The sequence below is a fragment of the Malus domestica genome, chromosome 04, assembly GCF_042453785.1.
Source record: "Malus domestica chromosome 04, GDT2T_hap1".
In the NCBI taxonomy this organism is placed as follows: Eukaryota; Viridiplantae; Streptophyta; class Magnoliopsida; order Rosales; family Rosaceae; genus Malus; species Malus domestica.
Genome location: NC_091664.1, coordinates 7,427,713 through 7,444,269, shown reverse-complemented (window position 1 = coordinate 7,444,269; position 16,557 = coordinate 7,427,713). Strand labels below are relative to the sequence as shown.

Here is a 16,557-nt window from a genome sequence, read left to right as displayed (position 1 = left end):
TAGGCAATTTAATTAGTGGTAGAAATGCACTCAGACAATTACTGTCCACTAAGACAGTAATTGTTTTGATTCAATAACCTGAACCGTAATTGTCTTTAGTAGATTTAAGTTGCTCTGATGAGTCGATGAGAATTTTTAAGTAACTTTCAATACGAAGCCTTCTAATTCCTTTTTGGCAAATTGCAATCCGTCCAACAAAGCTTGACCTTCAGCAATGAGTTAGGAACTTAGGAACATAGGACCACCAGCGTGACATTGTTTATTTTTTGCCTCTGACTTCTGGATATATTATTTAGACAATAATTTTGACTTAGCAACCCTAATGTCCTTCAGTTTTCTCTTTCAGCCGGCAGGCAATGTATTCTTTCATTGGGAATGAGAGATTTTTCAATATTCTCGTCACACGAAATAGTACATCATGTGTCCCTATATAAATGGTGGATTATGTGGGTTAAAATGTTAATAACTTAAAATTTAAAATTTTTCACCACTTGCATAAAAATACATGGTGTACCATCCGTGTTCCTATCACAACTAAAAATTTTCCATTGGGAATGGCTTGTGCAATTGACAGCACCAAATTCGACAACTACTATTCCACTTTTTTATTCCAACTCTATGGATGACTAACACAAAGCAAAATTGTCCATAGGTGTGTTAGACGATGTAGATATAGCAATGAACTTGCTTCTTTACATTTGAATTTGAATTTCCCTCTCCCGCGTGGTTTAGAAAAAACACACATTTTTACAGGGTGCTTGTATAAATATTTCAATTAATTGTCCCCAAACACCAATCACTTAAGTACTACGGTCTAGTAGTATTTCTTTTTATTTGTAAGTGAGAGTTCTTATATTCTATTCTCGCCAAAAGTAAAATTAAACCACATAATTGCTAGTCCATTATGAGGCTTAACCCATTCCCTCACCCTCTTAGTGTAGATAATATCGTTTGTTAAAATAAAAAAAAAAGTCTCTGAACACCAAATGAAGGGTTTTTTCATTTCTTTTTGTCACATACAAACGCTACAAATACATGAACTTAAGAAGAAAACCAATTACAAATATTTTTTAGTAACATTTGGGGATTAGGCATTTTATTTAGTTAGAAGACATATTTTCTATGTACATCAGAAAACTAAAGAAATAAAATGAAGAAGCATTTGTTTGAAACTTTGTTACAATAATGATGCATTTGGCTTCAAACTCCACATATACAGAACACTTTGAGATTTTTGGGCAGTACTGAGATTGAGCAGGCCTTCTTTCAACAGGTTGAACAGTTGGAATCTTGTGTGTCAACAACGTTATAGTACAAGGAAGATAACCTGCCATCAAATTTGGAGACCACTTGATGAGAAGATAAACCGCAGTAACGCTTCCCCAGCCGCGCAATGCATATAGAAATGACCTTCTTGAACATGGAATCTTCTTGTATCAGTGGTTGCTCGACAAATTCATCTAGGGGCATCCACTGCACAAGGAATTGAAGACGCTACAAGTTAGAGAAAATCGTAAAATCCAGCAACGCGAAAAAAAACCTAGTTTGGTCTGCATAAGCTTGTATTCTTTGAGTGCAAATATTTACCTTGGCTGCTTGAATTTCAAGATCATCAACTATAATCTCAGTTGATAGCGGTCGTAACATGCAGATGAAGAACAAATCCGACTTTTCAAAAGTTACATTGTGAGCATGCCTGGAGTTGAATGTTAAACAAAACTATTACATACTTGCTGTTGTAGAAAATTAGTAATCCGAATTTATATGAAGTGTCCCATAGCACTTGTTTCAACTTCTTTACTTATGAACACTTTACGCTCAGAAATATGCAGCATTCTCTAAACAATGCTGACTGCAATAGAAAAATTAGCGATACTATATGTTGGATCCTAGTTTTGTTCACCTTTTATCAGAAAATTAGCAATTACACATAGCTATTACCTGAACGCTATAACTTCAACGAACTCGGTATCGATCTGCGATAACAACAAATTGCACCTAGCATTATTTAGAAGAATATTCTAAACTATTCTAAAAGACTAAATTAGTACGATCTAGATGGAATAGGATGTTAGAACAGATATCACCATATCTATTGACAAATTCTTACCCCGGTTTCCTCCTTAACTTCTCTCACAGCTCCTGTGAATATCTCCTCCGACTGATTCCAAAGGAAGAAATAAACAAGTTGACGAAGAACTAAAGTCTCTGCTGAACATAGTGAAAGTTAAAAGAACTGTGGTCAAGGTACTCCAAAATTGGATAACCTACCTCAAGGATGAAGCCGGTAGGTAATTTCCAAAAGCCTTCGCATGTTGGAGAACAATATTTCTCTTGTACGACAAGAACCTGCAAGTCATTATTTTGTTAGTACCGGACTCAATCAGAGGACCTGAGCAAGTTTATAAAGGCAGATGAACTATAGGATTTGTGGGGCGCAAATTAATATTAGACGCGTATTAGATTGGGGTGAAGTGATGGCAATTTAGGTTGTTTGTGACAAGATTATGTATGTAGTTTTCTTGCTTAGCACTCTGATTACCGAAGGCATACGATTAAGGAAAAACTATTTTATGATTTTGAAATAAAAATCAAGGAAATTGGCCAGTTTTATAATGAACACCTAAACTGAAAAAGGATATCTGATGCAACAATTGAAGTAGTTTGATCCTTCTACTGTTAACAAAGGATGTTATACCTCATTATTGTCATTGATGACGAATCCTCCAACCCCTACTTGATGTGATGCATTGGCAGGAAGCATGCAAGGTCCCTCCGGGATCCAGTATGTCAACATCACATAACCTCGTTCGGCATGGTGGTATTGGAAGCCTTCCTGCAACCAAACGGCTTATCTCAGAGATACAGACTGCAACACTTAGTAACGATCAAAGTAAAAGGAAGAAATAGCTAGCATTTTTAGCACTCGATGATGCTAAGACATTCTTTTCGTGTTTTACTTGTTCTGTTAACTTTTGGGCAATCCATTCCAGATAGAAAAGGATCAAATCCCATTTCTCATTCACCTTCAGCTGAAGAAAGAACAGATCCATATCTCAAAGTCATGTGTAGAAAAGTTACCTTAACAGCAACCGGAACAAGCTCAGCTTTTTCTACCGGCAGCTTTAGCCAAATTCCCTTCTTTCCCTGCAGTCAAATGCAAATTATTTCACAGGAAATGAACAAGTATGAAAATTTGAATCAATTGTGAAGATCAATGGTCATTTAAAAGAAGGGATCAGGAAATCAAAGGCCTTCGATGACTAAAGTTTGTAAATACCTCCATTTTCCAACGAGAGAGTGAGGAATGTAGGATACAAGCAAAGGCATTTGGGTTTTCTGGTAATCGTTCTGGATCAACTATAACTCCACCATACTCATCATCAAAAGCATCAAGTACCCTTATCTCTGTAGAATACAGATTCGGTCTTGAGCCATTCGTTCCATTAATTATTTGAAACAAACGAGTATCAGCTGCAAGTTTATCTCCACCAACTGAACCAATAGCGTTAACTGACAGATACCTATTGCTTGAACTAGAAGGCTCAGAAGAATAACAAGCTTTGAGACGAAACCCTGGAAAAAAATCGAGAAAACAGAAGAAATTCATCATTCAGTAAAAAAAAAAAAAAAGAAAAAGAAAGCTTTCTACGGATGAACTTAAAATGTAGTTCAAGCACTAAGATAAATTTCCAACTTTCTTTTTAAAAGGAAAATGAATTCCAAGTAGGGTAGTGATATTCATGCTCCCATTTTCTCCGTCTGCGCTCTTCCCCTTGTTTCTGTCTCTTGATTATCTTTTCGTTTATTCAATCGAAGGGCTAGAGAAACAGAGAGAGTGCAGGAGAGAAAATGGAGTGCGGAAATCACTTCCGTTCAAGCAATATTGCGGAACGAAATAAAATTTTAGAAGCTTCTAATCCTGTATCCATATTATTATGGTCTGAAAACACTTACCCCTGCAAGAACACAAGTGTGGAAAGAATTTAACAGCAGCTGGTATGTGCCGGGAACTCGAAAACGGGTTCAAATACAATCTTCTTCCCATCTGAACCGTCTCAGATACAGATACAGACATAGACTTCGATTCAAACAAACTCATCTCCATTAGCGATATCCAAAATCCTAACGACCTTAAACTGACCACAGCTGTACCATCCAATAAAACCAAATGATCTTAAATATAACACCACCTTCAACCTGGACTAATCAACAGTAATTAATCATAAAAAAATATATATTCCCATAAGATTCGACGCTGGCTCGGAGTGAACTAGAATTTGTTTGCTTGCACAGCAGAGTACAGATTGCGAGAACAGGCTATGAGAGACAATTAAGCAAGCAGATTAGCACTAAACATGATCATTTAACGTAGTCGTTTTACAATATGTGAGAATGATCAGCTCAAAAGAATATCAAATATTTTATGTCAGATTTTCAATGGAGAAAACGAGGGAAGCAACTAAAATTTAAAATAAGTAATTAGAAAATTCATGAAACGCGTTGAGGACTTGGAGATTGCCAAAGGAGAGAGACAAACAGATGAAGACTGAAAGTGGAACAAATCAAGGTGAGGACAGCCAATAAATTAAAGCCATGTTTATTGCATGAATCTTATCTGAAAAAATCAAGGTTACAGTGCCTACGTGGACGTGTTTCCTAATTTTTGTGGTGTGAAATGCATGGTGAGTTCCTTGTTTGACACACACCATATCAAGTAATAATTATAAAAAGAAATGTGAATCGAATAATTGATATATTTTATATAATATCTGTATGGTGACAAAGCGAAATAGTCAGGTAGGCACCTCTGTTCGGGTCACCGGCCACCCACGCCCATGGTTTGAGACAAGTGTATGGTTCAAGCACATTCCATATACTTGAGGGACCGAACTACGAAAAATCAGAATGCTCATGCCTTTGTTTCCTTTTCTTGATGACAAGCGATAATGTTATTACGCATTAGCTATCATAATATATTTTGAAATTTGTTTGCATAATTGATCAGTGTTTATATGTCTTATATAGTATTAATATGTCTTATTATGTCGTCATTACTAAAAAGATCAGTTCTACAAAGCAAATGTCAAAATATGTGTACTATAGCTAAATCCCTTACTTTAATTCACATTGATGGACTGTCCTGATGGTTAGAGTTGTCTTTAATTTATCGCGTTTCGAGTTCAAATTCTTCCTTTAGTGTAAATTAAAGTAGCAATACCACTTGTATCAAAATAAAAATCTACACTATAAAGAGGGAGAAAATTTGGACATGGCAATATGTCGATTTAGGAGGAAGATCTTATCCCAAGTGGTGTTGAAATTTTTTCTTTTCTACTCAATTTTATTCCACTTTGATATCATATATTTACAGGGTTTATTAAATTTTTTTTTTTGAACAATCGATACTATCTACACTAAAGGAGGGATGGTTTTAGCCTCACAATGTGTTAGAAATAATGTGGTTCAAATTCGCCTTTGGCGATAATCGAATATAAGACCTCTCACTTACCAGTGAAGATAAATACTAATAGACCGTAGTACTAAGGGTTGATTATTAAGTGTGTTAAATTATGCATGTTGTCCAATATTCTAGTGGATAGGGTGTTGAGCTTTTACCTATGTGTTCCGAGTTCAAAACTCCTCATTCTCTAAATTTAATGTAATAGTTTCGAATTCTCTCCCTCTCCTGAATAATAATAATAATAATAATAATAATAATTTTTGTTTAAAATGTATAACATGATCATTTCAAGGTTCCAATTTAGCACATGTGGAAACCCAAATTTATAACCACTACTCAATGTCAGACTAGAAAACTTAACCTTTAAGTTCTACATATGCGTACCCTAGCTAAAACAATCAAACAGGTGAGTAACTAAAATTAAAGTTGAAGAAGATTGGGTAAAAATGATGTTTTCACTACATGTCATATCTTCACAGAGAGGCTACAGAGGATTTTTTTTAATTTTTTTGGACAAATTTAATGGTTCATTTGGTAACGTTTTACGGAACGATTTTTGAAAAATTGTTTTGTAAGACAAAAAGGACAAATAGGATTTTGCATTTTTGTGATTTGAGAATGCGTTTGGTAGTTTAGTTCGACAATGATTTTAGAGAATGAAAACATTGATAACGTTTCTAGTACCAAATGTTTGCTATGAAACAAACTTTATTAAGATATAGAGAATCCCCGGGAGCACCCGGATCCCATACAGTAATTCAAATGCTTGGTGAGCCTCACTAGGAAGCAACCCATCCCAACTACAAATGTTGTCAACATTGTGACCAATGGATTTAATAGCCATTGCGAGGAAGTTGGATTCTATATAAACATGTTGCCACTGAATAGAATCAAAGGAGGTCCCCAGCCATTTGATGTCTTCAAAGATAGTTCTGAGCCTCCAAAAGATCTTGCAACGATCGAGAATCCCATTTATAACTAATTTGGAGTCACCTTCAACCACCACATCCTTGATATTTCTCTGTTTTGCAAAAAGAAGAACATCCCTAAGAGCAAGAGCGTCAACAACAGTAATAGTATTTGATCCGAGATTGTGAGTTCTAGCAACAATTGGCCTTCCAATAGAGTATCGAATGACAAATCCTCCAGCAGCTGAACCTCTAGCCACCGAGCCATCAAAGTTGATCTTCAAAGTGCCTTCTATTGGAGCTTTCCACTTAATAGTCCTCTCTTCCAAACAGAGTCTCCCTTTTCCTGTCATGTAATTGGCTTTAAATAACTCTTGTCCAACAACAGCAGCAATCATAGGTACTTTAGCTGGACGAGCTCCTAATCCTTTGAAAACTAAATTGTTCCTTTCATTCAAATCTGCCAGCATATTACTAAAGTTTTGCTTAAGGCTGAAAGGCTTTCAGTTTCACTAGTATTTAATTGGTTCAACCAACTATTCAAAACAGAACTTGCAAGGTCAGGAATTTGACCCCAAACATCCTTAGCAAATTTACAACTAAAAAAAAGTGTTATTTGACAATTAACAAATGTCCTGTATATATTTATATATATGTTTATGTTTGGTAGTAATTGTGGGGGTGGTGTTAAGGATGGTGTGGTTGAGACGACAGTGGTGGTGGTAGTAAAGATGGTATTTGACAATTAACAAATGTCCTGTATATATATATATATATGTTTATGTTTGGTAGTAATTGTGGGGGTGGTGTTAAGGATGGTGTGGTTGAGACGAGAGTGGTGGTGGTAGTAAAGATGGTTGGAGTAGTGGTGAGAATAAAGGTGTTAGTAATAGTGAGATATAGGTGGTCGCAATAGCAGGGCAGAGGGCAATGGTTGAGGGAGTGGAGGGAGTGATGGTGGTGGCAGCGGTGACAGCTGCAATGTGGTAAGGGGATGGTTGTGTTGACAATACTTATTAGGGATGACTGTGAAAATGGTGGTTGAGAGTTGGGGATGATGCTAGTGGAGATGGTGAGGTTGTGTGGCCATGGTGAGGGTGACGGGATGGAGAATGTGGTGATGGTCACAGTGGCGACTAAAACGGTGAGGTAGAGGTAGCGATGACCATGATGGCGAGGTGATGAAATTGGATAATATGGTGGTGGTGGTGGAGTTAGTGGTGGAGATGATGGTGGTGACGAAGGTACGAGTGGTGGTGGTCATGGTGAGACGGTGGCGATAATGTCGGTTGTGGCGATGGTGGGACGGTGGTGGTCATGGTGGCTAGGGTGATGATGGTGGAGCATATGGTAGTGGCGACGATGGTAGTGGGAGGTGATGGTGTCAAAGATGGTGCTTGTGGTGGTGGTGGTGATACTAAGACGATGGAGAATGTGGTGGCAGCGGTATTGGTAGCATACATGATTTTATTTTTACTTAAACTCTAACTTTGTTTTATAAGGTATCTTTTGTTTTCTATTATTTTGAAAGCTGATTTTAAAATACGAAGGAAACATTATTTCAATGCTCTACAAAACTTAGGCTAAATGTTGTTTTTTTGTTTTTCAAAGTTTAGTTTCACAAAACAGTATGCCAAACGTATTTCACCCATTTTTGTGTCTGAAAAACGAAAAATTGTTTTGCAAGGACATACCCTAAATGTATATAAAACATGTTACTATAAAGGCTTGTTTATCAAAGTGCTCCTCAAGCAATCATAATCAAAAGTATTACCCCTATTTTTACAACTGAATCATTGTTCTACAATATTCAGTTCGTCAACTCTGCCTATTGATTTGTTAATAACTTTTGATTGCAGAGCATTTGATGAGTCGTCAATATTGTTACTTAGAATATTGATATTACGCACGCTGATATCGTGGAGAAAAGTTAACAATTGCTAGAGTAATGTATTAAAAAAAAAACAATTGATGGAATAATGTAATAGAGCTTTAATGAAAAAGATTTGGAATAAGATTATTTTAATAAAAAAAATCAGCTTAAAATATTATTTAATCAAAAGCTTTTAAAATTTAATGAACTTTAACGAAAAACACCTGATACTATTCACTTTAATGAAAAACCACATTTTTATACTAAAAAGTCAATCCTGGTACTATTCATTTTACCTTTTATTTTATCCTTATCATTAAAACTCAAAGTTTTCAAACCATTTTCATTAGTTTTCTTTAAAATTTAAACCTAAGGACAAAAACCTTAAAATTATACACGGGATGGACCCAACACACTCAAATATAACTTTCCATAATTACCCCTAATGGAAAGAGAGGAAGAATACAAGTTAGTCTTCACTTGCACCCCACGTGGTCTCACTCTTTCATCTTTAATGTTTTAGTAATTTGCCTTCCAATGTAATTTGGACAGCTAGCATCCCATCATGTTTAAGAAATTGTGTGGGCCCCACCTCCCTTCTTTTAGCCGTCACATACCAATGCTCCCTCCCTTATTTATTTAATTTTTTTTTAAATTGTTGTTCAAAAGCATTTTTTTTGTCACGTTCAAATTTTTTTTTTCCCACATGAATTTATTGTAAATTTAAAATGAAATAAAAGTGTAAAACATGTGGAAAAATATTTTATAAAGCATTAGAGAGTTGTAATTATTTAAATTTTCATCTCATTCTATAAAAATTTACCAAATCACCAAAGATAGATAATAAATTTACTTTACATCTACCTAGTCCTCTTAAGTCTCATTCTGCCACCTGACCAGCACCTAACATTTTTTATAACCATGAGAAAGTGTGTTTTCTTCAGTTTCATAAATAATGTATAATTTTGCAATAGTTCCAGTAATAGTGTGCGCTTTATTTTTGGTTCACCAAAATTAGTATGAGTTATTTGTTTTAATTCCATAAATGATGTTTATTTTGTTACATTTCATAAATAGTGTGAGTTATTTTGGATCAATTTCAGAAATAGTGTGGGTAAAATGTTGTAGTTCTAGAAATAGTATGGGTATTTTGGCTCACTTTCCAAAAATAGTGTGGTTATTATGCTGTAGTTTTAGAAATAGTGTGGGTTCATATGCTGTAGTTCCAGGGAAAGTGTGGGTTTTTATGTTGTAGTTTCAGAAATAATGTAGGTTATTTTGGTTCACTTTCAAAAATAGTGTAGATGATTATACTATAGTTTCAGAATAGTGTGGATTATTATGTTGTAGTTCCAACAATAGTGTATATTATTTTGGTTTACTTTCAGAAATAGTGTGAGTTATTACATTGTAGTTCTAGAAATAATGTGAGTTATTTTGGTTCACTTTCATAAATAGTGTGGGTTATTATATTGTAGATTCATAAATAGTGTTGGCTATTATGTTGTAGTTCATAAATAGTGTAAGTTATTTTGGTTCATTTTCAGAAATAGGCTGGGTGATTATACTATAGTTTCAGAAATAGTGTGAATTATGTGGTAGTTCCAGCAATAGTATAGGTTATTTTGGTTTACTTTCAGAAACAGTGTGGATTATTACATTGTTGTTCCATAAATAATGTGGGTTATTTTGGTTCACTTTCATAAATAGTATGGGTTATTATGTTGTAGATCCATAAATAGTGTGGGTTACTATGTTGTAGTTTCAGAAATAGTGTAGGTTATTTTAGTTAACTTTCAGAAATAGTATGGGTGATTATTCTATAGTTTAAAAAATAATGTGGATTATTATGTTGTAGTTCTAGCAATAGTATTGGTTATTTTGGTTTACTTTCATAAATAGTATGGGTTATTACATTGTAATTCCATAAATAATGTGGGTTATTTTGGTTCGCTTTCTAAATAGTAGGTTATTTTGTTGTAGTTCAAAAAATAGTGTTTTACTTCAGAAATAGTGTTGATTATGTGGGTTATTTTGTAGTGTTTTACTTCAGAAATAGTGTTGATTATGTGGGTTATTTTGTTATAGTTCAAGAAATAGTGGCTCACTTTAGAAATAGTGTGAGTTATTTTGAGAAAGCCGACTGTGAGGAACAACAGTTAAATTGCCAATGCATTATTAAACAAGGAAACAAACACTTACATTATTTAACGCAGAATGACCAATCGATGAGTTTTTCAATTTACAACCTGTAAAATTCACTTGCCTCTAACACGCATGAGTCCAAGTTATTGTTCTCTTGTAAGTTGTTCCTAGCAAAAAATTGATCAAATATCATTACTCATGTAATGCACCAATTTCAGGTTTGTTTAAGAACCAACAAATAAGGTAAAGGTTGACCCTTGTTTTCAAGGTTATAACATCAACTCATTTGCAGTCTTGACTAAGTTGCCTCATTTCAATTTGAGAATACAAATACTTTGGGTCATCACTGCCTATCTCAACTCGATCTTGAGATCCGTAATGAACTACAAGTAAACACTTCAATGTATAAATGGTTGTTCAGTTAAGCAAACAAGCAAGCGATGTGTAACAAACATTTGACCGAGTAAGCTCGAAATCATTCGATCGTATTAGATCATCTTATAAGAATGCCAAATATTGCATCTCACATAACAAGAGGAAAACAGGCGAGCCCAAAGCCATATCTACAAGAAATCTTCAATGTTCAAGCATATTCCTGCATTTCCCTCGCCAAAACACAAGAGGAAAGCAGGCGAGCCCAAAGCCATATCTACAAGAAATCTTCAATGTTCAAGCATATTCCTGCATTCCCCTCGCCAAAACGCAAGAGCCCATCTATCGTAACATGTCGACTTTAGGTTCTGCTAGCAATGCTCGACAACCTTCGTGTTATAATGCAAGAAGAGATGCATCTTCCACTTTCACCTATGAAAAGTGAGGAAAATTTCATACAAATGACAATCATTAACTATCGAGGAGAAACTTATATGAACTAGAGTCAAGCACGTGAAAAAACTTGTGACTTATTAGGATTTCCTGCAAACTTTTTACATGAGTTTGTTGACCCGTTTCAAGTTGGTCTTCTAAGATTTATCCTATAGTTTTGAGCATTTTTCAGTTTGGTTGTACATAAAACCCAACTGGACAAACTATGCAGATTTCATGAAACAACAGATTACAAAAATATCACAACAGAAATTTTCAAAAAAATTATCAAAGTAACCATTCTAAACTACCATTACTACATCACTTTATAAAAACTTACACAAGCATGCTAGTGAATGTTGTGAACTGGAGAGCATTCGGGAAAGAATGTGAATTTTATAGGTAGAGTACATGTATACATCAACTCTCATCAATTGGAAATCCATTTCAAACCCATATAGGTAGAGTACATGTTTACATCATGCTGCAATATTTGGTCAATCGAAATTTGGAAATACATTTCAAACCCAAAGAGAAATTAGTCACAATAGTCCTCAATAAATCACAGATTACAAAATGAAATTACATTAAATGAACAATCACAAACAGAAGACCAAAACAATCACAAACAAAAGACCAAATCCTAATTATGCAATTCCACCAAACATCGAAACCCTAATATACACAATTTTATACACATCAAACCCTAAAATAGAAGACCAAATGCTAATTCCCAAATTCCACAAAACACTAAAACCCTAAACACAAATCAAACATCACATAAATTAGAGAATCCATAATTTTATACCTGCTTATACGTCCGTCGTCTCGATGACGAACTCGGTGGACAAGATGTTCGTAAGCTTGGGGCTGTAGTCGTTGTGTCCACCGGTGGTCTTCTTCACCGTATGATAGTAATTGCTACTAGTCAGAAGATGTCCGAAGTTCAACTCTGGGATGTAGACCTTCTCCTTCTGGTGAATCTCAACAGGAACTCCAACGACGTTGTTGTAGACGCTGATGCAGTTTTGCTCGACGTCAATGGACGGATACAATGAGGAGATGAGTGAGAGTAGTACCTGATGATGATTGAGAGCGGGTGAGACGACGAAGGTGGTGATGGTTGGGGCGACAGAGTGGCACAGGCTCAAATGAAATAGCAAGACACCAAAGATTGGAAGATGAGTGGCACGGGCTCAAACGATCTTCGCTTCTCTTTCTCTCATACGAAAATGAGTGGCACGGGCTCAAATGAAATAGCAAGACACCAAAGATTGGAAGATAGAATTGAGTTCAATGGAGCCAAGCTTTTCATCGGTCGGGGCCGGGGTAGGTCTGAGGTAGCAGTGGTGGCGGAGATCGTTGTCGTTGTGTCATGGAGAGAAAGGGAGACACAGTATTGCAGAGAGATCCGGAAGAGATATTAGATGGACAAGAGACTTGCCGTTAGGGGCAAATCGAAATTTAATTGTTTGGGTTATCTTAATTGGACTAGTTCAGTGTTGACTTTTGTCTTAACCATTAAATAAAGTTGTTTACATGGTTTTTGATTAAAATTCAAAGTTTTCAAACTCTTTTCATTAATTTTCCTTTAATGTAATGTGAGAAAAGGGATAAAATTCAGAATGAAAAAAGGCAAGAAAATTACAAAAGATTTTTTTAGATGCGTCTGTGTATCCGGTACTTTTAATCGTTATATTTTTAATTAAAATATAAAAAATTAAAGATTTAATAGTTAAACCATTAAAACTATCGGTACTCTGAAACACCCAAATTTTTTTGCAATTACAAAAGTATGAGAACGTAATTTCTTTATTTTAACAAACATGTGATGGTCGCCTCTCTTTATTTGATCAACATGTGATGATTTACTTTCAGTAGGGAGAAAAAACAAACTTACTTTCAGAGTGGCTTTCTTCTACCCTTGGAAATTATCGGACAACAATATAGCACGTGAATTTGGAGAGATTTTCTAGTATGACCGGTGTACGAGGTAGTACACCACGTATCATTATACAAATGATAAGATATGTGTGTTAAAAAGTTAATAACTTAAAAAATAAATTTTTCGACCATTTACTTAAAAATACGTGATATACCATCCGTATTTTCGTTACAATAAAAAAAATTTCGTGAATTCAAAGGACATCTTTGTGAAATGGCCTGTTCATATTATTTTCACAGTTCACATGGGTCGGAGCATAAAGAATAAACTTCATATGGGAATGGGACCATCCACAAATTATGACATTTCATTATTGCCAGCACTATAATTAAATCGTTGATATATGCAGCACTGCACATAAAACATCAGAGATTGCCTGAAGGGAAATGTAAATTACCACGTAATGATTAAGGTCGCAGAACAAAGATGTTGTCCTACGCTAGTGCTAAAAATATGTGAAACCTTCTGCGATTCTAGTCATTGCTTGATATTCTTGATATTATATTGTACTAGCATTCATGCACGTGCGTGATGTACTAGCCTTTATGCACATGCTTACGTGCGTGCAAAAAATATTATTTTTAATTACGACATGCTACACGCGACTTACACGTTTTGAAATATATTTATATGTGTAAATTGACAAAAAAGAAAATCAAATATTTCAAGTAATTGAATAATCTTAGATCATGTTAGAAAAAACCCCTCACAAACCAATCAAAGTGTCACATCCCGGCCCGGGGCGGATCACTTCCCGGGCCCGCTCCACCACCGTAGCACGATATTGTCCGCTTTGGGCCCCGACCACGCCCTCACGGTTTTGTTTCTGGGAACTCATGAGCAACTTCCCAGTGGGTCACCCATCCTGGGAGTGCTCTAGCCCCCTTCTCGCTTAACTTCGAAGTTCCTACAGAACCCGAAGCTAGTGAGCTCCCAAAAGGCCTCGTGCTAGGTAGGGATGGGAATATACATTTAAGGATCACTCCCCTGGGCGATGTGGGATGTTACAATCCACCCCCCTTAGGGGCCCGACGTCCTCGTCGGCACACCACGGCCAGGGTTAGGCTCTGATACCAATTGTCACATCCCGGCCCGGGGCGGATCACTTCCCGGGCCCGCTCCACCACCGTAGCACGATATTGTCCGCTTTGGGCCCCGACCACGCCCTCACGGTTTTGTTTCTGGGAACTCATGAGCAACTTCCCAGTGGGTCACCCATCCTGGGAGTGCTCTAGCCCCCTTCTCGCTTAACTTCGAAGTTCCTACAGAACCCGAAGCTAGTGAGCTCCCAAAAGGCCTCGTGCTAGGTAGGGATGGGAATATACATTTAAGGATCACTCCCCTGGGCGATGTGGGATGTTACACAAAGTAGCTGAATTCACATAATAAAATCGGTATTTCAATTTTTATCTACATTCCATTGAATTTACATCAAGAATAGAGAAAATAATATTTAGTAAACAACTGATTGAATCACATTATTGCTAGCCCATTGTAAGGCTAAGCCAATCCCCATCTCCCTTAGTGTAAATAATATCGTTTGTAAGAAAAAATAAAATAATCATTTGATAACTAATTTAATCACATTATTATGCGCGTGTGAAAGACATTTTTTATAACCGGCATTACACGTCTCTTAAGATGTTTTGAACATATTTAAAAATAGAGAAAATAATATTTAATGAATAACTGATTGAATCATATTATTGCTAGCCTATTGTGATATACTAATTATAAATAAAAAATAAAAAAAATAAAAAAAAACGTACAAAAAGAATTAATTATTAAAAAAACACTGTTAAAATGACGAAATACCCCTGCATTATTTGGTGCATTATTTGGGCTGCTTTTGAAATTTTTGTTTTGGGGGCATTTTTGTTCAAAATTTTTGGTGAAACTTGTTACTCGAAAAAAGGTTGTTGACTTTATATATAAAGATAATTGACGCTCATATTCTAGTATAAGGAAAAGGGAGATGTTAGTAATTTTATCATTTGTTTTCTCATTTTAACTTTTTCATTTTTCTCAACTTTATTATCACATAAACTAAAAATTAAATTAAATTAAAGAACAACTTTTACAAAAAATAATTCTCTTGTAGGCTTATTTAACTAAAGAATTATAGAGAGTGGATTCGGCGTCAAGGGAGAGAGAAAATCTTAAATGAAGATGTCACAAGATAAATATCAAATGTTAATTCGCGGCAATGTCAAATTTTTTATTTTTCCAACCGATATGTTTTTTATAAATGATATTTGTATGAACCATTTTAAAAAGAAATCAATTAAAATAAACTTTCAAGATCTACAATTGGTGCATTAATGGGACCTACACAATAAAATAATTACAAATTATTTGGCATCACCTTTAATATGTCAAATTTGATATATGAAAACTCATATGTCAATTCACATATGATTGACATATCGGTTGAAGCTTGCTTCTACTTTCAAATTTGATTACATGTCATTCCACTTAGGATTTGACATCTCATTTGGAGAGGTCTAAAAAGGTTTTCTCACCTCATTGTGCTTTTATTTATAATAGTAGGAAATGTAATTTTCTTACCTTTTAGGTATTACAATGAAATATGACACTATCTAAAAAATACTATAGAATCCCAGTAGGATTTACACAATCACATTCCTAACACTCTCCCTTGAGTGTGTAAATACTCAAAGAAAATACAGCATCAGGTCTTCAACAATGAAGTGAGTTTAGTTGATGAAGTCGTCTGCACAATAAGCGAATGTGAGTCTCAAATTAAACGAAAGAATGCATTGGTAGTAAATCACCAGAGTCGCTATGGCAAAACCTAGTAGAAGAACCCATAGTCTAAGGAAAAATGTGAAAAGTTTGCATTAATTCAAAATTATACTCTTCTGGACGCAAGTAGAAAACTCACAAAAGTATGATCACGTTAAATCCTAGTCAGGTAGCAAAAACTAAGTAGGAAAAATGCTCCTAATTTTAACAAGTGAGTATACTTTTGGATATTGTCCTGAGTTTTAACAAAACTTAGAAATGAGAGCTACAAGCATTGCAAATGAATGGTTACGCACCAATTCCTCATACAAGCTTCTGGAAGGTAGACTTTGGCAGTGACGTCGTGAAGAGGCTGGCAAGGTTGTTTGGGATCTGAATGCTTGACTTCAATCTCCAGATTAGGGGGCACAGGTCGGGCCGGGTCGAAATTTGGAGGAACTCGATAGGACCGGTTTTAAAATGAAATGGGTCAGGCTGGACAGGTGTAGCAATTCTAATTCTTGGAATTGGACCTAACCCGGCCCATTTGAAACTGGCCGGTTCAGGTCGGGTCCAATTAAATTTTTTTTTTTCAAAAATAGATTATTGTATCATTTATTCAGGAATTAGGCAATATCATTCCTCCTTTGTAAAACCTTGCCGAGCACAGCAG

The 16,557-nt window shown here is 35.5% G+C and overlaps 1 protein-coding gene and 1 long non-coding RNA gene across 4 annotated transcripts; both read right to left on the bottom strand.

Moving 5' to 3' along the window:
* Positions 1-976: 976 nt before the first annotated feature.
* On the bottom strand, positions 977-4,695 carry LOC114824346 (nudix hydrolase 8). Of its 3 annotated transcripts, none has more exons than XM_029100985.2 (10): positions 3,958-4,598; positions 3,525-3,576; positions 3,281-3,408; positions 3,082-3,147; positions 2,699-2,836; positions 2,272-2,349; positions 2,111-2,161; positions 1,942-1,976; positions 1,588-1,696; positions 977-1,473 (listed from the first exon to the last, which is right to left on the bottom strand). In XM_029100985.2, exons 3-10 carry the CDS (start codon positions 3,284-3,286, stop codon positions 1,267-1,269), a joined length of 690 nt encoding a protein of 229 aa, XP_028956818.1. In that variant the 5' UTR covers positions 3,287-3,408; positions 3,525-3,576; positions 3,958-4,598; the 3' UTR covers positions 977-1,266. The 3 variants fall into 3 exon arrangements, with proteins under 3 accessions (XP_028956818.1, XP_028956817.1, XP_028956816.1); XM_029100984.1 differs by having other exon boundaries at positions 3,281-3,428; positions 3,958-4,573; XM_029100983.2 differs by having other exon boundaries at positions 3,281-3,576; positions 3,958-4,695.
* A 6,074-nt stretch (positions 4,696-10,769) lies between these two features.
* On the bottom strand, positions 10,770-12,609 carry LOC103419229 (uncharacterized). The gene is made up of 3 exons (XR_011579937.1): positions 12,274-12,609; positions 12,003-12,211; positions 10,770-11,194 (listed from the first exon to the last, which is right to left on the bottom strand). It is a non-coding gene; the product is annotated as an uncharacterized lncRNA (long non-coding RNA).
* Positions 12,610-16,557: the final 3,948 nt, after the last annotated feature.